Raw genomic sequence first — 22,007 nt, forward strand, 5'->3', positions numbered from 1 at the left:
GGTGAGGCCCCCATTGCCTTGGTAAGCCCCTCTGGAGATAGGCTCATATTCATTTCCAAAATTCTTCTCAAAAAACGAGAAAGCCACCTGCTGCTGTTCAGACTCTACTGCTGGGTCCAAGGTTTGCAGAACTGGGACCCAGCAGTGGCATGCACAAGGTAGACCGAATGAACAAAAAATGAGTTGTTTTATTAGGCTGATGCAATAATGCAAACTCCAAAACAATCCAACAGAAGGCACAGCAGTGAAATAATAATAGGGAAAAAAATGGATTTGGAAAATAAAATAAACAAAGATCTAAACTTTCTAAACAGAAATAACAAGAGAAACAAAGCAGAAACTCAAACTTTAACATATTAACTAAAAATTCAAGACCGAAAACAAGGCTCAAACGCAGTGATCACGACATAAAGTTTTAATTTCCTGTGTTCCAATCAACGAGGGTTTGTGTGCAAAGCACAAAACTGCACATTTAACATTTAACGGCTCTGATGCGAAATGTCTTAATGGTAGTTGTTCATTCAGAACACAAATTTGCATTCCTAAACCGTGCACATTACTTGGATTTGGATATGTAACAGTCACTGAAAAATGACATGAACAACAACATCAGCAGCAGAATATTTTATAAAGCACAGTTTTATACCGCTGCCAAACATGGGCACATGGGTCTCCTGCAAAGGTGAAAAGCGTCATTACTCTTACTTTAGAAAGCTGCACAAAACATCTAAAATACATCTGTAAAACACAGCCGTAATTCACTGTGAAAACTAATCCAACTCAACAGCTAGATAAAAAGAAAAGCCTCTTCTCGACCTATAGTGTAAAGTGAAATATTTCTGTAGCAGAGAGACTCATAAAAAGAAGGATTCTTTGGTGAATAACTTAATTCTGTCATTTTTACACTTATTTGAAGAGAAAATGAAGAAGAGTTATGTTAAAAGACAAAGAGCTATGCATTTGTGCAGCACAGCATTAAAAAAAGTGGTAATGTTTTCTGCTACAGACAGTGAACCTAGTTATAGTTGAGTTAACTGCAGTCTTCATAGTAGACAGCATTCAGCAGAGAACAGGCCCTGGGCCAGTATTTTAGAACATCTAATCCAGATTAAGCCTCCACCTCCCATTCCTTTCACTCTTTCTTTGTCTGTAAGAAAAATATAATATTTCAACCACATGTCATCATCTTGGGTGTGTAGCATAAACTGTGTTATCATAAAGCGTCTGTTTTGATGTGCCAATTGCTTTAACAAGCATAGAGATTGTATGTGATGCGAATGTGAACGGTGCAGCACGTTGAGTCTTATTATTTTGCCACTGTACAAAAGAGAGAGCGGAGGAGTATTTTTGTGATTCTCCTTGCAGTTGGTCCATTTTATCAAATGTATGCAGAGAAGTAGCAGGAAAGAGATGAAAATGTATATTTTTGATGTGACAAAAAACAAAATAAAGCAACATCCACATCTATTTAACTTTTACAGTGAGTTGACCTAAATGTGTCACGATTAACTAAGTTCAATGAGGAGAGAGCATTTGAAAGAATTGAATATGATTTCTTGAGATCTATTTGCTGATAAGATGAGCCATCATGGCAGAAAGGAACCCCAGCATTGATAAGATTTAGCACAGAACTTCCCCAAAAAAACAGCGATCTTACTGTGACAGGGTACAGAATTAAAAAAACAAACAAACAAAACAAAACATGATTGTTAGCTGTTGCATGATCAGGCACATTGCAGTGAGTTTTAATGCATGCAGAGTGGAGGCTGATTGGCTCAAAGAAGGCAGGCAAGAAGATTATTGGTCTACAGTAATGACTGTAATATGGATTGTAATGAACAGTACTGAGTCTGGCAGCGTGGGAAAGTGGGAGCAATGTAAAGAATAGACTAGCAGTCGAACCCCTGGGAAAGCAAGCACATGAGTGATTACAGATCTTGCTTATTGAACATACACAGAAGCTTCATATTAGTAGCCTTCAAACTGCAGAGCATACCCGATTGCCAAACAGGCAGTAAATAACAACTCTAAATTACATTTTGCCATCACATTTAACATCTACATGTAAAACATCCCATGTAATGAAACATTGAGAACCTTTTACCTTTGGGATAGTCACTGGGAGATTTTCTGAGATCTCCTGTGTCGATACAGGGTCTGGCTTCGGTGTCGCTGAGGGGCCTGGGACAGGCCCACTTTTGTTCTGTGTGTTGTCTATCCCATAACCAAAGGCCTGAATGGCATTTCCTGCAGGAACAGAGACATAAAGTCATTTGGGTTTGACTGCCATCCCAACAAGAAGCCAGCTAGCAGACAGACAGCTCTAAGTCAACTTTTTGGTACCCTGCCCAATCTTTGGCAACTAAAGGAATGAGGCAAGGCTGAGTGAGACTGAGGAAGGATGGAGCAGAAAGAGCACAGAGAGCCAGTCTTTTTGCTTTGTCAGTAAGCTTCAGAGAAATATGCCAAACTAATCACAAATTGCTATCCGAGTTTTGTCTGTCATTACTAAGCACTGCCTTATGTTTTATTTTGTAAGTTATGCCTTCCTTTTTGACTGCCTCGCATATTTATGCTATTTATTAGCGGCGGCACAAAATATTGATAAGGCAATAAATTGAATCACTTCCTCTAGCGATACATTATTGATACAGTTGTGCCAAGCATCTGAGAGCTAATTAATTGTATTTCATGCATTATAAATGAAGTCAATAAATACATTTTCCTTTTTGCCTTTTTGAGCATTTTTTTTTAAAGTTTCCATTTACACAGATGTTGTGATCTATCACAGATGATCGTCTTGCAGTGTGACAGCATTTCGATTAGGAGCAAGTCACGAAAGAACTGGATCACGAATTAATCTGCGTTTTCTATGATCCTTTACAAGCGAATCCTGCGGCGACACAACAGATTATATTTATCAAATACAACCAACTTTGCTTTATGTTGGATTCATGCATATTACAAAAAACTCTCTTACGATGCAACAGCCATTCTCAAACTGCTACGAGCTGACTAAATAGCGCTAAAATGACCACGCTTGCAAAGATGAGTCCTAATTTGTTTGTTAGCATGAAAAGCAATACAATCTTTTAAAAGAGGGAAATCAACTAGTTCAAACAGAGGACAGCATGTGAATAAATACGAGCCCTAGCATATCAGCGCCTGCAGATGTGCTGTACACATGTGTTTAATTTTGTGTCTAAGTGCATGTGTGTGTCTCTGTAGAAATGTGATAAATCCCTGTTCAGTCAGCTTTCCAGCTAGATATGGTAAAAATAGGCGCTGAGTACCTTTTCACCGCTCATCCGTTTAAAACACAAGGCTTGTTTCTCTTTGTTCAGCCAGAGAGAAGGCAAGGCATGTAATTGCTTGGCAACCACCTCCATTATAAGGTCAGCATGCAGAGATGACTTTGAATAGATTTATGTGACTGATCAAATTCAAAACATTCCCAAACAAAGGAGAAATGGCATTTCCACACCACCACACAAAGGACAAATAAGATAGTTGTGGAATGCACATGCATAATCAGATGGCTACACAGTCCCTAGTACTACCGGTGCTTGGCCACATAAATTTGTCTGTCACATTTGTTGGTCCGCCTACACACAGACACACGCACACACAAGTATTTGAACAGCAAAGACACTCACAGAGGTACACATATGCACATTCACTTGCACACAAAACACACAGAAGAGCACACTTCATATTTTTTTATGCTGGTCGACACTGACAATTTGGGCTTCTGCTAGAAAGCAGGAGAGTGGTTCAGAGAAAAATCGAGTTCACTGGCGAGGCTTAACAATGTCAATGCTAGCAGTCAAGAGCTAGTGGAGTGCTGCTAAGACCTGTAATGTTAAGCATCTGTTTGTCAGGGTCAGCTATGGTTAGCAATCCCCCTCAAAGATGTGAAATGGGTGAATAAAGTCATAGATCAAACTAGTTGGCTGGGGGGCCTCCACCCAGGATGTTTTACTGCACCCAAATGTTCCACTGAGTGATTAAGCTCATTGCCAACAGCAATTCCATTTTTTAATGGCTCATATTAAGCTTTCCTTTAACCCCTGGGCACAGCCTGTATTGTCGCACCTGCAGGGATAGATGAAATGAGAAGGAAGGAGAGAACAAGAGAAGCAGAGACAGGGGAAGGGGGAGTCAGATTCTGACTGTCATAATACCTCTAAGCTGGAATGTTCTTTGTTGGCCTCCCATATATTTTATACAAATCGGAATTCTAATCTAGTCTTCTGTTGGACCATTGTTTTTGCTGGAGCTTGTAAGGAAAAATTGGGAACAGTTCAAGGACAGTAAATGAACCATCTAAAGCATGTTTTTCTGATTTCACTTGAAGTATGCTGTGATGGATGAGGTATCAAAATGAACTCTGCTGCAGATCTAAAGGTTTACACTAAATATTTTCTCATGATCTACAGCACAGTTAAAGCTGTAAGAATTTAATTACATAATTAAATTGGTAATGAAGATGCAATACAATTAGCTCAAGATGTAAACAGATATAAATCTAGTTTGCATACATGGCAAAGATAAAAGAAGAGTCTATATAGTGACATATTATTGTTATAATTAAAGTTTTTTTACCTTTAAATAACAGCTTCAGATTTGTCTTGGTCACTAATTTTACCCCAACACATGTCCTGGCAACATATGAGCAGAGTAAGTGGTTTCCTAGAAAAAGAGTGTTGCCAAGATGCTTAGCTAGAGCAAGCTCTTTCAACAGAAGTGGTGCGCATTGAAGTTAAAGAGGAGCGAGCAGGCCAGTCTGCTAATTAACCAAAACTCTACCACATTCGGGTCTGTGATTCCTCACTTTTCTGGCCAACTTTAAATTAGATATCTGGATAAGACTGAGTGTACAAAAAGAAAGAGTAACGTTTGGACTTTTTGCCTTGTTCTGACCAAAACTTGGCTCACTAACAACTTGCCAGACACAGCGTTTCTGCGCAGATGTTCCAAGCAGACTGAGACTCGCGGTCTGGGAAAATCTGAGAAGTTGGACTCAAGTATTTCTCTCTAATTAAAAACCATTGTTCAGCAGAAGTGGAGTATATTAAGGTCAAATCACAGCTGCTGTCTCTGGATTTGTTGCACTTGCTTGATGTTCAGCTGTTTCTGAAGTTGTCAACTCATCAGTTTGAAGGATGTTTAGCTACTACCTAGAAATTTTAATGGAAAGACATCCATAAAAATATCCACCCATCCATTTTTTCCTCTCCTTGTCCAACTCAGGGTTATATACACTGTGGAAGAGTTTCCATCTGCTGCAATTAGTATGCAAACAGCTGTATTTATTCAGCACCAATAACACTAAATTGTTTTTGTACACAGTAAAATCACCTATTGATAGCCAGTAGGGGCAAAAAGAATTGAATGTACCAGAATCTGTAATTAACACTTGTGGCCACAGCAGCGGCTTTTGCCACTGCTAATCAAATGCTACATGCTGCAAGAAGTGGTGGCATTAAAGCTACTGCACAATTAGAAATGGTTAAAATAATGTGAGAGAAAACATCAGAGACCAATCATATTAATATTAAATACTGACCTTGGTGATTGAATTGAAGTTTTACTTTTTAACTTCTTCTTTTTCCTTACATGTATTACCAAATTTTGCATCACACCTTCCCTTTTTGTTCTTTAACTTTTTAAAAAAATTTAACTTTTATTTTTGTTTACTAATGCTGCAGTTGCCATGGTTATGTTGTTTTGCTTGAATGAAATTTTATTTAAATGTCTTTCAGATTAAGGGGGTTGAATATGCATCTTCCTGCACTGTGACTTTGTGTATATCTACCTCCCGGTGTGTTGAAGTTTATCGCCTGTTCCCCTCGACTGCAAAGAGGAGATGCTGCATTTTGTGTTATTTTTCGAGACGCCTCCTCAGCTCCCAGCCTCATCCCTCATCCTGCACACTCAGCTAAAACGGTAACCCAGCAATCTATTGAAATGGTCTGAAAGCATTATCCACACAATAGAACATGGTAAAGGCAATGGTGTCTTGTAGTACTGATGACATTGCTCGCTACACCATAGCAAGGATGGAACTTGCTATATTTTACTTTTCAGTGAAAAAGCATAAAGATATTTGAAGAAACCCTTCTGTCACGCTGCACCCTGTATGTTATGCATTAGATATACAGATGATATGTATTTTAGCTCTCCCTATTATTCCATTTGCACTAGTCTGTTCCTTTTCATGACATTTTTCTCCCCTAAGCCCTTTAACTCTCTTAGATTGAATGTGAAAATGACATGCAAATGGTTTCTTTTGTATTAAAGTCTGGGCAGATCTTGCCCAAAGGAGGGATGAGAAATGATAAGAAATTACTTGCATCTGAGAAACTAAGAACGTTTAATTCCAACTTAATCTGTGGATAAAGGGATATCTGCAGGTTGGATTCAATTCTCTAACAGACAATTTTATATAATGATTTCAAGTCCATCCAGCCATGCATTAATCCTTCATTGACAAATATTTACATGCAATCCTTCTAGCCTTATTTCATTATTAAATACACAAAATACTTTTTTCTTCTTCTTTGAAATAAAAGTGATTTGCAAAAATTTTCAAGCACCTCATTTCATGCAGACGTTTTGATTTTCAGATGTCTAAAAGCTATCTATTACCCACACCCTCTAACCACATCTCTTGTTATTTCCACATTCAGTCATGCCGCCAACATCCACACTTTAAAAACATCACATCCACAGTTATTTCGCTGAAGAGCTCAATGACACTGAAAACCAGAATCTGACATGAAACCATTAAAGTTGCATAAGACTGAAGTTCACAGCTCTCGCTTCTCTTACGTGGCTGAAAGAGAAAGTTCCGCATCGCAGGCTCGTACTTTTTATCAATAATACATGCCTGTTTGGCCTCTATCAGTTACAAAACATATTTCAGAGAATTCATGAGTTGTGACGGCTTACTTAGGCATGCGTTATTGGTGAAGTACCGCAGGAAGTTCTGACATTCCTCCTCTTGGTTTCCGCTGCCCTTGCAGGTGCACCATGGGGAGATGGTCCAGTTGGAGAAGCTGCTGTCCACGTAGTTGGGAGTCACGTCCGTCCCTGCGAGGGCATCCACACAGAAATACAGTTATGTGTCACTAATGGACAATAATGGATTACATTTACAGCAAATTGCATACAAAATGCACAACAAGGTGTTAGTCACAGGTATGAGTTTGCACTGCATTGTTGGAGTTTACAGGGAGGTGAACAATTGTGTTATGCTTTATTTTAAATGGAAAGTGGCCATTATGTTATAAATATTTTGCAAAGTAGTTGCTTTAGGAAGTGTGTGCCCTGTTTGAATAAAGCACTACAGTACCAAAGCATTTTACTTTCCAAATGTTTCTATGTGTCAATGCTTTTAGCTGGTGTCATGAGTGTTTGGTACATTCTGTGTGTCGTATTTTCTAGAGAAATCCAGGAACCACCGTGGAATATCATCACTTCATACTGCATGATTTATGACACATGGTGGGGAAGCACTGACTGATACTGAAATATGGACACTTCAGCAACCACTAAGCATCAGAAAAAGCCCTTTTGTGTAAATTTGCCTTTAGATTTATTTTTTTAGCAAGCTCTGTGGTACTGCCACAGCATTACCTAGCTGCTGCTGGCTGAGACTGAAAAATATGCATCTACTAGTCAGTACATATTGTTTATTTAACGTTTATTGCAAGCAAACAGATGTTCATCAAGTGTTTTAATTAAATAAAAACTCTCTCAGTGCCTCTGCTCCCTAATTACTTCTAGTAGTGAACTAATGCCCAGTGTACTGGTGGAGATATCAGTTTTAACTCTGCTGTCTGGTCCTCATGATGAAAGCAGCCTGGACTGCTGGCACGCTGTCTCATGTTTTTGGAGTATTTTTCTTTATTTCATTATGTGTGTGAAAGGTAGAAAAAAAACAGTGACATTCTGAATCTGCCTTTCTGTGTCCACACATTTCACTGCCGTTATTTTCTTCTCACAACGTAGCCATGTACTGACCAACGAGCCTTGCAAAGGAGGCCAAGCAGGCTTGGTGATTGTCTTGGTTAGGACAGGTGCTCGCTGCGTGTGGAGTCATCCCGCAGTTCTCTTTGTAATCAGCCAGCCTAGACCTGCACAAAAAACATGAAGCACAACACAGACAAAGAATGAGAAGCACAGGCTCAGTCATAAAGTCCACGCACAAGATGAAAACACACAAATACAAAAAGCTGGGCGTAATATTTTTGGCACAGTTTTTTCTACAGAGCAGCTGCCAATTATGACCAGCGTCAAACTGGGAAAGTATATACAACATCTGTTCCCAGGCCTCTACAACAGGTGTCATGAATATCAAACACTTATGCCTCATAACCAACAAGCTATTAGTAATATTCAGCAGAGACCCAGTCGTAGTGCTTTTGTATAAAGATGAGAAAAGATATGATACAGCTCTTTTGGCCATAGCTTCTGTGCTTATCCTGGATCTCTTAACCATCTCCCGAACTCACTTTCCCCACAAACCAAGGAGACTGATAAAAATAGTATGTTTTGTTTCGGTGTGTTTGTGATAAGAGCTTTAAGTCTGTGGAGGCCCCCAGGGTGGCATTGCTAATCCACTTAAGTAGGTTTATTGGGAGTAGCGTGAATAAAGTTGCGCTGTCTGTACTGTTCACATCACAGCTGCCCACAATGTGAATCACAATCCATACTGCATTTCTCTTTTTCCTCTTTGCTTCTTTCCGAGTTGTGCATGACTCATTCCCTCTGACCTGGTCTGACCACTTTTTTCGGCCTTAAGTTCAAAGGTACCTTAATTTACCTTGGGCTGTGTTGTCCTAGTGAACACACAAAAACACACATATATACAGAAGAATAGGTTTAGTATTGATGAAATATGCTATCTGGGTTGTTGAATGGTTGATAGGCTAGTGACCCAGCACTACCTGATAACCACTCCCTTCTAAGGAACTTAATGGTTGCCAGCAGCTCATTCTTCTGTTTTTTTTATTGTCAGATGTCATGGTGGCTTTCAAAAGTAAATATTATGGGTTTTATTATATTTAAGCACATCACTGTCATAATTGTGACATATTTTGAATTACATAAAGAAATGAACTTGGACTCAGACACCAATGAGAACGCCTGGAGGTTTTATCTTAACAGCGCTTTTTCCTCATATAGAAAAGAAACAGAAAAAAGTGATTATGCTTTATTTATATGCACATTTATATGTATTAGACGCTTTATATGTCTGATGACTCACACATGAATGTGCCCCTTTTTGCATTTTTTTCAGACAACATACATATATTTCTAGATAAGGGTTTCATTATTATTTTGGTGAAATAAAAACTTTATCTCAATTCTAATGCTAAGCTAAGCTAATAATTTCTTAGTTTAAAGACAACAAAGCATTTAATCATCAGTTGTTTTTAATCTCTGGGCCCTCTTCCAAAGTGTGTCTTTGGTCCTGTCGCCCATCATGGCACTTGGCTGCTTGTGCCTAAGCCTGATTCTATCACAGGTTTCTTCCTGTTAAAAGGGTTTTTTTCCTTCCCACTGTCGCCAAGTGCTTCCTCATAGGGTCGAACCACCAACCTTCCAAACAGCATATACAGTGGGGCAAAAAAGTATTTAGTCAGCCACCGATTGTGCAAGTTCCCCCACTTAAAATGATGACAGAGGTCAGTAATTTGCACCAGAGGTACACTTCAACTGTGAGAGACAGAATGTGAAAAAAAAAAAATCCATGAATCCACATGGTAGGATTTGTAAAGAATTTATTCGTAAATCAGGGTGGAAAATAAGTATTTGGTCAATAACAAAAATACAACTCAATACTTTGTAACATAACCTTTGTTGGCAATAACAGAGGTCAAACGTTTACTATAGGTCTTTACCAGGTTTGCACACACAGTAGCTGGTATTTTGGCCCATTCCTCCATGCAGATCTTCTCGAGAGCAGTGATGTTTTGGGGCTGTCGCCGAGCAACATGGACTTTCAACTCCCGCCACAGATTTTCTATGGGGTTGAGGTCTGGAGACTGGCTAGGCCACTCCAGGACTTTCAAATGCTTCTTACGGAGCCACTCCTTTGTTGCCCGGGCGGTGTGTTTTGGATCATTGTCATGTTGGAAGACCCAGCCTCGTTTCATCTTCAAAGTTCTCACTGATGGAAGGAGGTTTTGGCTCAAAATCTCACGATACATGGCCCCATTCATTCTGTCCTTAACACGGATCAGTCGTCCTGTCCCCTTGGCAGAAAAACAGCCCCATAGCATGATGTTTCCACCCCCATGCTTCACAGTAGGTATGGTGTTCTTGGGATGCAACTCAGTATTCTTCTTCCTCCAAACACGACGAGTTGAGTTTATACCAAAAAGTTCTACTTTGGTTTCATCTGACCACATGACATTCTCCCAATCCTCTGCTGTATCATCCATGTGCTCTCTGGCAAACTTCAGACGGGCCTGGACATGCACTGGCTTCAGCAGCGGAACACGTCTGGCACTGCGGGATTTGATTCCCTGCCGTTGTAGTGTGTTACTGATGGTGACCTTTGTTACTTTGGTCCCAGCTCTCTGCAGGTCATTCACCAGGTCCCCCCGTGTGGTTCTGGGATCTTTGCTCACCGTTCTCATGATCATTTTGACCCCACGGGATGAGATCTTGCGTGGAGCCCCAGATCGAGGGAGATTATCAGTGGTCTTGTACGTCTTCCATTTTCTGATGATTGCTCCCACAGTTGATTTTTTCACACCAAGCTGCTTGCCTATTGTAGATTCACTCTTCCCAGTCTGGTGCAGGTCTACAATACTTTTCCTGGTGTCCTTCAAAAGCTCTTTGGTCTTGGCCATGGCGGAGTTTGGAGTCTGACTGTTTGAGGCTGTGGACAGGTGTCTTTTATACAGATGATGAGTTCAAACAGGTGCCATTCATACAGGTAACGAGTGGGGGACAGAAAAGCTTCTTACAGGAGATGTTACAGGTCTGTGAGAGCCAGAGATTTTCCTTGTTTGAGGTGACCAAATACTTATTTTCCACCCTGATTTACGAATAAATTCTTTACAAATCCTACCATGTGGATTCATGGATTTTTTTTTCACATTCTGTCTCTCACAGTTGAAGTGTACCTCTGGTGCAAATTACTGACCTCTGTCATCATTTTAAGTGGGGGAACTTGCACAATCGGTGGCTGACTAAATACTTTTTTGCCCCACTGTAACCTGCTGTTCCTTCTGCTCCACAGCCACTACGGGCTCTTTTTCAAGAAGGTCTTTGATGGGATGTGGCATGCAGCCTTGTGGATAACGTCAACCTGGTCTGAATCAGCAAACACCTGTATGACAAGCATATAAGCCTTATTCTCTTGAGTGACAGCATGGGCAGCTGGTACTACAGTCGGAATATCATCAAGTATCTACTCTCAACCACCCTCTCCAACATACACCTGGAGAATTATGAAAGATGCCTTGAAACAGCATGAAGGCACAGTTAACACTGGAGGAAGAACAATCACCAGCCCACATTTTTATATTCATGTCTTTGAAGGGAAAGAAAGAAAACTCCCAAGCTTGGTGGAACCTCTTGGTAAAGAAGCCTCAGCTCTTAGTATGGGTATCAGAAAAAGGAAAGGCCAAGCTCATACCTAACAATCCACAAGACATCAACTCTGAAATCAAAATCAGCAGTCTGGAAAAAGTATCTTGGTTTCAACATATCAATGAAGGCTCAAACCCTGGAATTTTAGAAAGGATAGTACACAGCCGCAACAGCAAGACATGAGACCATCTGGAGAGACAAGACCATCTATCAGAGGTCAAAAATCCACCAGCTGTGTCTTGTCAATTTTCCTGCGAAACATAGACACTCACGGCAGAACTCCAAAGAAGAATTTTGGCAACACACGGAGAGAGAGAGAGAGAGAGAGAGAGAGAGAGAGAGAGAGAGAGAGAGAGAGAGAGAGAGAGAGAGAGAGAGAGAGAGAGATGCTACAGGAAGATTTAAAGTCCACAGAAAGATCCAACAAGTAACAGGACCGCACAATGATCTCCTCATAGTTGTCATAAAAAAAGAAAGAAGTTGAGTTGTTTATTAGTTAAAGTTTTTTATTCAGGTTGTTCAGATGAAGATTTTCTTTTTTCTTTTTTTTCTTTTGCTTGTTTCTTCATTTGCATATGTCTATGCTGGAGTCAGACAAGTTTCAGTGTGTCTTTCATTTGCCTGAGAACAGCTTTGCCACTGTATACACGACCGACACAGCTCTCCATAACAGACACATTACTGTTTATTCCTGTGGCTCCTTTTTCCCCCTCCTATTGTTTTGCTGTCCAACCACTGCTGACAAGATGTAAAAATGTACCTCCACTTGTGCCAGTAGCATTGTCCTCTTACTGCCTCTTGACTCCATAAAGCTACCTCAAATTTACATTCAGGGAAAATACATGAAGTCTTTTCCTGTTGAGTTGCCTGAAAATGTCTGAGATAAAAATCCTCCAAAAATATAAACTTAGACATGTTTTCTTCAAAGAAAAGCATGAAAAGATATGTGAATTTTGACTTTTGTACAGCAAAACTCTAAAATTATTTATGAATAGTTACACATACTGTACTTACGCTGTAAGAAAATTAGAGTTATGCATTTATAGCATTGTATTTATGCACGAGGGATGCATGAATACAATGCATTTAAAAAACAAGAACAATATGCTGATGGTGCAAACTACTGTTCACCACAATAGTTTTCAAAGGGCCAATGTTAATGTAAACAAAATATACATATGGCTCTGTCTTCACACACTGCTAGACTTAAATATTCTAGAGTGGAATTGGTATCACATATTTATAATTTTTATACCTTTTTCTGAAATAACTAAGATGGAATGATACTTAATATCTTATTTTTTGTGAATAACATAGTCTTCTGTGAAAAAATTGTCTTCTGTGAAGGACACAGCATAGTCTATCAGAGAGAAAGGTCTTCTTTTATTGCAGTGATTTAAAAACCAATATGCCGTCATGTTAGTCTTCAAAAGAGGAGAGAAGCATATTTGGCTGAGATTAAATGTGGGATAATGATATAACAATTTCCCATGTCTGTCTGTCTGTTTGTGTGTCTGTGTCATCATAGCAGAAATGTAGCCAGTGTGGCGTAAAAGGCGCTTGGACTTCCAGCAGCAAACCCCACTCAGACACACTTCATTACTCCATCTCCATCCACCCTCCTTACAAATCACCCCAGAGAGCCTCTCGACATGACATGCTGCTAACATCACATGTGAAACCTCGCTTCAGTAAACTGACCACGCTATGCTCGCGCCGCCATCGCCACAGAGACGAGTGTAGACACAGAAACGCGCACTATCGAATAGCGACACACAATACATAAGTAGCCTTCATAATAAAAAAAGAACATACACAGACAAATGCAAAGCAACCCCTCTCAGCACTTGTCCTCCTCACTCGAAGGCCCCTCTCAACCATTTCCATTCAGAGTGAAAAAGGCACTTGTACCCACAACCATGGTACAGATGATAAAAAAGATACGACAGAGGGGAGAGAGAACAACTCTATTGTGCCTACACAAAGCAACCTTTCGAAGCACCATTTTTCCGTATCTTATGGGCAAAAGGTCTTTTACTTTTGTACTAATACAGAATGTGAACGTCAGATTTCTGTAAGAATGGCAAAGACCACGGAAGATTAAAGAAACTGAACAAGCACCGTGTTTCTTTTTAGAAGCAGAGCTCTTTCAGACAATGATGGCTTAAAAACAGTAATTTAAAGTTTAGAGAGGTGTCCTGAGTGTTCAGACAATGGTGTTCCAACACCAGGATGCAGCGCATTTCATGGCTTCCACGGGCTTTCCATTATACCTCGGCAAAGCGCCTCTCACTGCTGAAATTACAGGCTGTCTAGCTCAACAGAGTTTTATGGTCATTTCAGCCACTCAGCCCCCAGGGAAGTGGCAGGGGGAGCCCCCACAGAGGTAGACTTCTTTCAACCAACCTGACACTTTAAACACAGTGATTCGGCTGAGCGCTGAGTGCCTGTCCATCCAGCTTGGCAGTAATAGAAAACTAATGGCTTTTTATATGGATTCTTATTCCTATCACTCGATGCCCATGACAAACAATGTGACTTAAATCAGATGACTGTCAGTCTTGGAAACCATTTCCTTGCGAAGGAGGAGAGGAACAAGGAAAAACAGTTATCAAACTCCAAAGTCGTCTAATAGCTTCATTTGAAAAACAACAGTTCATTGAGAGTCCTGGCTGGTTTGGAGAATTTCCCCTCTGTGCTCTGTCTACAATTATGAGTTTTTTTCTACGGCTGATACTTTCTGTTAAATGTGAAATTATGGCTTTTCACTCTTATCGCTTCCCACAGTCTTTAGCCTAGAGAGTCTTTAGAGACCATATCGCTCAGTCATCTACTGAAAGCATAACAATAACCATGACACAATAGCTGCCAACATAATATCTCTTACATGAAGCAAATAAGAAAAAAACAAAAGATGTTTCCCCTCTGCTACCTCGCCTCTTTCTTTTTTTTTCATCTGACCTTATCTTCTCCTCGCTTCTCCTCTCTTCTCCTTCTTCATTAATGTCCTGTTGTCACTTTTGTGTAAACCAATTGCCATGAGCTAGAGATGCTCATGTGCAAATTCATGGCATGTAAATTTTACCGTGGTTCGGTCGACAGCACTCAGCAGTTCTTTTGTCACTAGCTGTTAAACGCCAAAGCAAACAATGCGGCCCGGCAATGTTGTTGTTTTTTTTCTTCTTCACAATTAAACCGTTTTGACACTCTTTTATTCTGCACCGCTCAATACATGACAAAAAACTATTATGAAACTCCTAACAATGAAGCACTTACCTTGTGAGTGGAGTGCTATGAATATATTTTGATTAAAATAGAATAACATCTGTCAGAGTTATTTTTTCTTACGACTAACAGACAATTTGCAGTGTCTCCTTTTCCTGCTTTCTCTCCCTACGCTTCTTCCGGTGACCCTGAGATGGCGCTAGTCAGAGGTGACTGTCTGTTTCACCCATTGCTATTTTCTCCAAAATGTGTCTGGACAGAGGCCTGCCTCGTTTAGTTCTACTGTACTCACTGGGATTCCTAGTCAATGCTTTAAAAGGCCAACTGTGCACAGATGGCATTGAGTCAAAGCGCAAGGCAGTTTAGCTTAGCTGTCAAATGAAACAACCTTTCAACCCCTTACTCAGCAGAGAATTGAAACCAACAAAAACTGACTGGTGACACAGTTTGTCCTGCATTATTAACTACAAGATCAAAACCATTTGAAATCTGATAGACCATCTGAAGAGAGCAGCGTATGGACGATAGTAATGCTGTTGACCAGGAAACTGGCTTTAATATCAGTGCTTATTTTACCGCCTCAGTTTCTCATGCATTCAAAGTCATTTTACAGGTCACAAAACTGTAAACTAGCAGTGCTGAGTTATTGGATCTTAACATATGAAGAAGAATCAATATCAGAATTTTCAAAGATAGATTTGATTTTCTTCTGCATTTGCTCAGTTTAAAGAGTTGGATTTTGATTGAACGTACAAACACTGCTGGTGAACTCATTTTGTACCGGTGACATTACAAAGCAATCTGCTCCCAGTGACAGAAAGATTAATTACTGCGTAAGTCTGCAGGAGTAATATTCAATTCAATAATACCTTTGTCACCGTTAGATTTGATTTTGTTATTATGAAAAGTAACGACTATGACTTCATTTAAAGACCCATACCAAGTTCCCATCAAGTGTGTTTTCTTTCTTCCATGGTGAGTAATAACTCTGACAATACATCAAGGGAAGTCTGACAATATGTTTTCTGTTTTGTTGCCTCTGTTAAGTGCAATCAGTTAAGGGAAGTTATAAATTTGGCAAAACTGAAATGATTGTATTCAGCTCTAAAAACCTCAGACACACTGTGACTAACCACATACTTCACTGGCCTCTTACCTCGGCCTTTGGCACCACTGTAAGGAACCTTGAACCATCCCTTAGTTATGCTGCAATAGACTTAAGTTGCCGGGGGGCTTCCCATGATGCACTGAGCGTTACTTCTCTTTTCGCCCTCCCTGTGTTTAAACACCACTATTGCATTTTAATCATTAGTAATTATTAAACTCTTTTTCCTTTCCACTGCTGCCACGTGCTTGCACATAGGGGATTGTGTAATACTTGCTTTTTCCTCTAATATTGTAGGTTGTGTACCTTACAGCAGCAGTCCCCAACCCCCGGGCCACGGACCGGTACTGGTCTGTGAGTCGTTTGCTGGTGTGAAATTTATGGTTTTCAGGGTTTTTAGCGTTATTTTTTAATCGTTTTTATCATTAACTCGGTTTCCCAGGGTCTTTTCCCGTGTGTTATGAATAAATCTTTCTTTTTTGTACCACTACTGGTTTTATTTTGTTGTATTTATCCAACACATTTAAGGCTGGTCCGTGAAATTATTGTCGGACATATACTGGTCCATGGCGCAAAAAAGGCTGGGGACTGCTGCCTTACAGTATGAAGCACCTTGAGACGACTGTTGTTGTGAGTTGAAGAATATAAAAGAAACTTAATATTGAAAAATTTACAAACATCCTGTCTCAGAATTATACTGAAAAACTAGTCCATGGATTTGCTGTTTCTAACCTGAAATACTGTAATTCCTTATTATCACCACATTGTCCTAAAAGCTTCCTAAAAAGACTTCAGTTAATCCAAAACACTGCAGAGTATTGACAGGGACAAGAAAGCTACGTACTCTTCATTGGCTTCCTGTTAAATCCAGAATTCAATTAAAAGATCTTTCTCCTCTCTGATAAGGCCCCATTACATATTAAAGACCTTGTAGTACCATATCATCCCAACAGAGCACTTTGCTCTCAGACTAAAAGTACAATAGGATGTAGAGCCTTCAACTATCAGACCCCTCTCCTGTGGAACCAGCTCCAAGCTCGGGTTGAGGAGACAGGCGCCTTCTCTACTTTTAATAATCAGCTTAAAACCTTCCTTTTTTGTGAAGCTTATAGTTAGGGTTGGATCAGGTGACACCGAACCACCCCTTAGTTAAACTGCTAAAGGCTCAGGATGTTGGAAGACTTCCCATGATGCACTGAGGAGTGCTTCTCAACTACTCTCTTCACTCTGTTTTCTCCTCTTGTTTCCTTCGCTCTGTTCTCCTCTGCTCTGTGCTCGCTTTCCCCTCAGCCCCAAAATGGTTGTGACAGATGGCTTTTCCTCTGTGAGTCTAGCTCTGCTAAAGATCTCTTTCTGTTTAAAATGAGACATTCCTCTCCGTTTGTCATGAGCTTCCTCAATGGGCAAAGCTGAAATGTTGGGGTTCCTTATCTAATATTGTAGAAGCCCATATTTAACTTACAACATATTGCAAAATGTCTTGAGATGTGAACGAGCAATATATAAATAAAACAAAATAGAATTTTGAAAGATGTTTGATATATGGCACACGCTGTCCAGCAGTGTGAGCTTTGATAAAAAGTGAATCGTTTGTTTAAAGTTGTACTTGTTTGAGTTTCCAAAAGACAAACGAACCAGTCAAAGTGAACACATCAAACAAGTAGATTCACTTTTCCTAAAAAAAAAAAGCAAAATGCTGACGTACTGTTGTTACCAATAATTAAATAATAATAATTAAATATCAGCCACATGCAAAATGATTCAGTGGAAATGTTTATAGAAAGCATTACATGCAGCAGCTTTTAGCAAGTCTCTGTAAGTATAAAGAGAATCTGAAAGTAACAGTGATTAAGAGGTGAACGAGTCGGCCTTAATTGACACATTCAAAACCACACAGCGATCGTACAGTAGATAAATCGGAAGCCCTATTGATAATGTTGGCATTAATAATAGATATGGTACCACTGGAGCACACTCAAGGAGTACCTACGCTGAAAGAGGAACTAAAAAGGACCCTTAAAGCAAAGTTGCAAGCAATATAATCATCTCCAGCTCATACACAAGAAAGGGTTACTTCCCCCGACTGTACTTATAGCTATGGAAAGTTTCTCTGGTCCGAGAACATTTAGTAATCACTACAGCTTTCCGTTATACCATGTTCCCTCCGAGATTAGAATTAGGAAAGTAAATGCATTTACTAATCCATACATTGGAATGAAATGCGCAACTCTTTTTGTTCCACTGAGTCCCCCATCTCACTCCCTCTACCTCCCTTACTCTTTTATACTCTCTTTTACTTCTCTTTCACTCCTTGTGGTGCTCTCATGTGTATCCAGCAAGCTAAGCACGTATCCGCTGAAGCCGATGCCTGATTAAAGCCACAAACTGTACTATGCACAAGGAAAAGGTCGCCAATTGACACACGCTTTGCTTGCAAAGCCAGCTTAACACTATCAGAAAAGACATTCACTTCGATGGCTTGTAATGTTACCAGAAAAAAGACAGAGTCCAGGTATTGCCTTGAGCCCAGACTTTTGAGGATAAGTAAGGAAGATCTTCTGTCTACGCGTATGCTTTTATACGCTGTCCTCAGATGTTGAGAGTGGGAAAAATTCTGGAAAGCGAGGACAGCTCAGTCAGTCCTTTCTTCTTCAGTAGTGTTAAAGAGATTAACCTTAGTTTTACCTGTAAGAATGGATTTAGATTTAAATCTGCAATATAAGTCATAATTAGATATTAACACTGGATACAATGATACAGAATACAAACTTACATAGAAGGTGTTTTAGCTGCCTTGCTTCATTCATTAAGTATTTCTTCTTCCATTTTAGTTTGTTTAGTTTGTTGCTGCACAGCTAATCAATCCTGTATACACTTAAGTATTAAACTTTCTATAGTGGCAAGTAGGCCACAGTCCAGCACAGTCAAAGAAATGTCAATTTTATCTGCATACCCTCTGTTGTTTTGCACAAACTTGTTATTGCCCCTACACTACAAGGTACAGTGCTGTGAAAAAAGTATTTGCTTTCTTGATTTCTTATTGTTCAGCATATATTTAAGATCACAAAAACTCATTTTAATATTAGGCAAGGGTAATCCAAGTAAATACAAAATGCAGTTTTTAAACAATGATTTCATTTATTAAAGGAATAAATCTATTCATGGCTATTCAAATCTATTCAAATCAAAAACCCAATAAAAGGTTGTGCCACCCCTGGGAGCAAGAACTGCACTCAAGTGTTTGAGATACCAGTGAAATTTTCACATTGCTCTTCTTTGGGGAATTATTTTAATTCAGCTACACTGGAGTTGGCTTCAGCTCCAGACTTTGACTAGGCCAGTGGTCCCCAACCTTTTTTGCACCACAGACAATATTTTCACGGATCGGCCTTTAAGGTGTTGCGGATAAATACAACAAAATAAAATGATACGACCAAGACACAAACTGTGGTATTTTGTAAATATAATAATGCATTCTAATTCACTGTGTAATTGTGTAACTTTATTAGCAGCGTCCTCCTGAAATGCGCCAACAACATTGAGAGTAACATCCTCCTCTCTGCCCCTTAATGCTCTCTGGTCGCTATGGTTACATGTAAATCTTTCTTCCAAAATAAGACACACAACTACAACACAGGAAAAGACCCTGGGAAAATGAGTTTAGATAAGAAAAACAAACCTGAAAACCATAGATTTCACACCCGAGCCTCAACTCTTGTGGCCTGGTACCAAACGACTCACGGACCACTGTGGCTCGTGTGTTGGGGACCGCTGGACTAGGCCACTTCGTTTTGTTTTCTTTGAGAGACTCAGAGGTGAATGAAACTGCATTTCAGATCTCTGTCGTGAGCCGAAGTCATGATTCCTTCAGTTATAGTCATCCAGGTCCTGAAGTGACATCACAATATCTCCACCATGTTTGAATGTCTAACAAGTAGACACCAAGTGGACCAGAAAGTAGAATAATATTATCATGCCGGTTGATGTTCTAGAAAGCTACTGCTTTAACTACATAGAACTGCTGGAGTAAATAGGTAGGGAGTAGTGATAAAGCAGCAGAGAATTATCACCAGACTTTGCTCCACTTACCTCAGAGGGATTTTATGTTTTTCAGCTAATTGTTTTAGCTTCAAAGCATCTGGAGGAGAAAGCTACGTTACCAAATAAATGTGAACATAATGGACCATTTAACAGATTAATACATACATACATATTCCCACACACACTGTAGTAGTCATCTTCCTGAGAAATAGTTATTATATCTCTGTGGCCGCTGTTCCTGTAGATGTTGTATTACTTCATTTTCAGAGAAAACAGCTTCCACGCATATACGTGTTGGATGCTTATTAAAACTGCAGAACTGACCTACGTGTGACTGGAAAGCTAAGGATTAGAGACCAGGGATCATGGTGAGGTTCCTCACAAGTGCAAGAGAACAAAGGTGTATGTGAGTGAATGTGTGAGAGCAAAACTTCAGATAAAAGGGCAACAGCATTGCGATTTCTTTCAGCTTCATCTCAGAAACTTCAGGTTAATGCCATGTGGGGCAGTCATTCCCCCTACGCTGTTCTCCCGCAGTGGAGGCTTGAATTGTTGGATGCAACAGAGAAGACTGTTGATTCAGGGCTCTGTGTGTATGTGTGAGAGGGGGGAGGATACAATACCCTGTTTTTTTTTTTTTTCTGTAAGCAAAAGTAGACTGATAACACTATTTCTCTCAAACTGGGTCAGGTTACCTGTACAGGGATCGATTGTCTCTCTCTGCTGCCCACTTTGAAACCCAGTGGCCAAAGAACTCAATCAAAGAGCACCCAGTGAGCCTGAAGACCAGGGGAAATAAATCAAAGATAAAAGTGTTGCATTGATCGCCTAGACAATCAATACAGTACACATACACAGCTCAGTGCTCTTTGGGATGGGCTTCATTGAGCTTGTGTTGCATAAGGTGACATGGAAATGGACAGGGAATTTCTCTGAATGAATACATGTGCACACATACTTACACACACACACACTACAGTACCCCAAAACAGTGCATCCAAATATAGCCTATTGTCACTCTGAGGACTCGGCAGTCCCAAATGAATAGCTGTTGGATCCACAGGAAGGATTGCGATACCACAAGGTGGAGAAGTAGAGAGGAGAGGAAGCAAGGGAAATAGGGAAAAAAAATCTGTTTTTGTCTCCCTGCGCAGGATTATGGAAGGTAATAATGTAATAACTGTGGTGGAAGTACAACAAGCTGTAAGAAATAAGAGCTGCTCCATTTAATGCTTGTTCTCTGTCCATCTACAGCCCCAGGGTATGTCAACAATTGCCTCCTCAGAGACGAGGAAGAGAAGGAAATCTTCCAGAGCAATATGCCATCTAAGCCCAAGCCAAGATTAGCTATTTGAAATCTTTTCAAATATTTAGTCTTTGTTTGATTGAGCTCTAGGCTCCACCTGCAGCGATCTGAATAGTCCCCAAAGGTAAAATCGTCGCCAATTTGGCATCCAACACGCTCAAGGTAAAACTCCAAAAATAAAGTAGCTGAGGGCTTTTTATTAGTGTAAAGTAGGAAATTGCAGTCTTTAAGAGTTTACAATAAATAATAAAATAGATGAGGGTGTGTTTTGAGCTGTGACCCTTCTTTAGCAGAGTATATTTCAGGGAGCTATGCTTGAATTTGAAATGGCCTGTGGAGTCTGCTGCAGAGATCCACAGCCGTGTGACCAAACCACTGACCTCCAACCTGCTGCAGTATAGTTGTGCGGCCCAAATCGATTCTGAGACCCTCCTCTTCCTCCTCCTCCTCTCTCCGTCTCATTATCTCTCCCTCCTCCCTCACTCAAACTGTCCCTTGTGTTAAAACGAAATAGGTTTGGGCTTGCTGCACATCCCCTGTTTGGCGTCAGACAGGCATCCCCGGGGAACACAGGCCTGTCTTTGAGTGATCTTCCGCTGGTTTTATCAACAAATCTCTGAGAGGGAAGAAGGGAGCCAATGAAAGTTTCCTCTGCCGAGGCACTGCTGTGTTCTGTGTTTAAAAAGAGGGCTCCTTCGAAGACTGTTCATTGTGATT

The 22,007-nt window shown here is 40.1% G+C and overlaps 1 protein-coding gene across 2 annotated transcripts in view; it reads right to left on the minus strand.

Annotated features, from left to right (window-relative positions):
• LOC113033288 (GDNF family receptor alpha-2-like) overlaps window positions 1-22,007 on the minus strand; it is a 67,358-nt gene that overhangs the window by 7,409 nt on the left and 37,942 nt on the right. For both annotated transcript variants that reach the window (XM_026186958.1, XM_026186957.1), the window contains exons 5-7: window positions 8,029-8,141; window positions 6,955-7,095; window positions 2,105-2,247 (exon numbers count right to left, since the gene is read on the minus strand). In XM_026186958.1, the coding sequence (XP_026042743.1) occupies window positions 2,105-2,247; window positions 6,955-7,095; window positions 8,029-8,141 (397 nt within the window). The remainder of the gene's footprint in view (window positions 1-2,104; window positions 2,248-6,954; window positions 7,096-8,028; window positions 8,142-22,007) is intronic.

This window comes from Astatotilapia calliptera, chromosome 12, assembly GCF_900246225.1.
Source record: "Astatotilapia calliptera chromosome 12, fAstCal1.2, whole genome shotgun sequence".
In the NCBI taxonomy this organism is placed as follows: Eukaryota; Metazoa; Chordata; class Actinopteri; order Cichliformes; family Cichlidae; genus Astatotilapia; species Astatotilapia calliptera.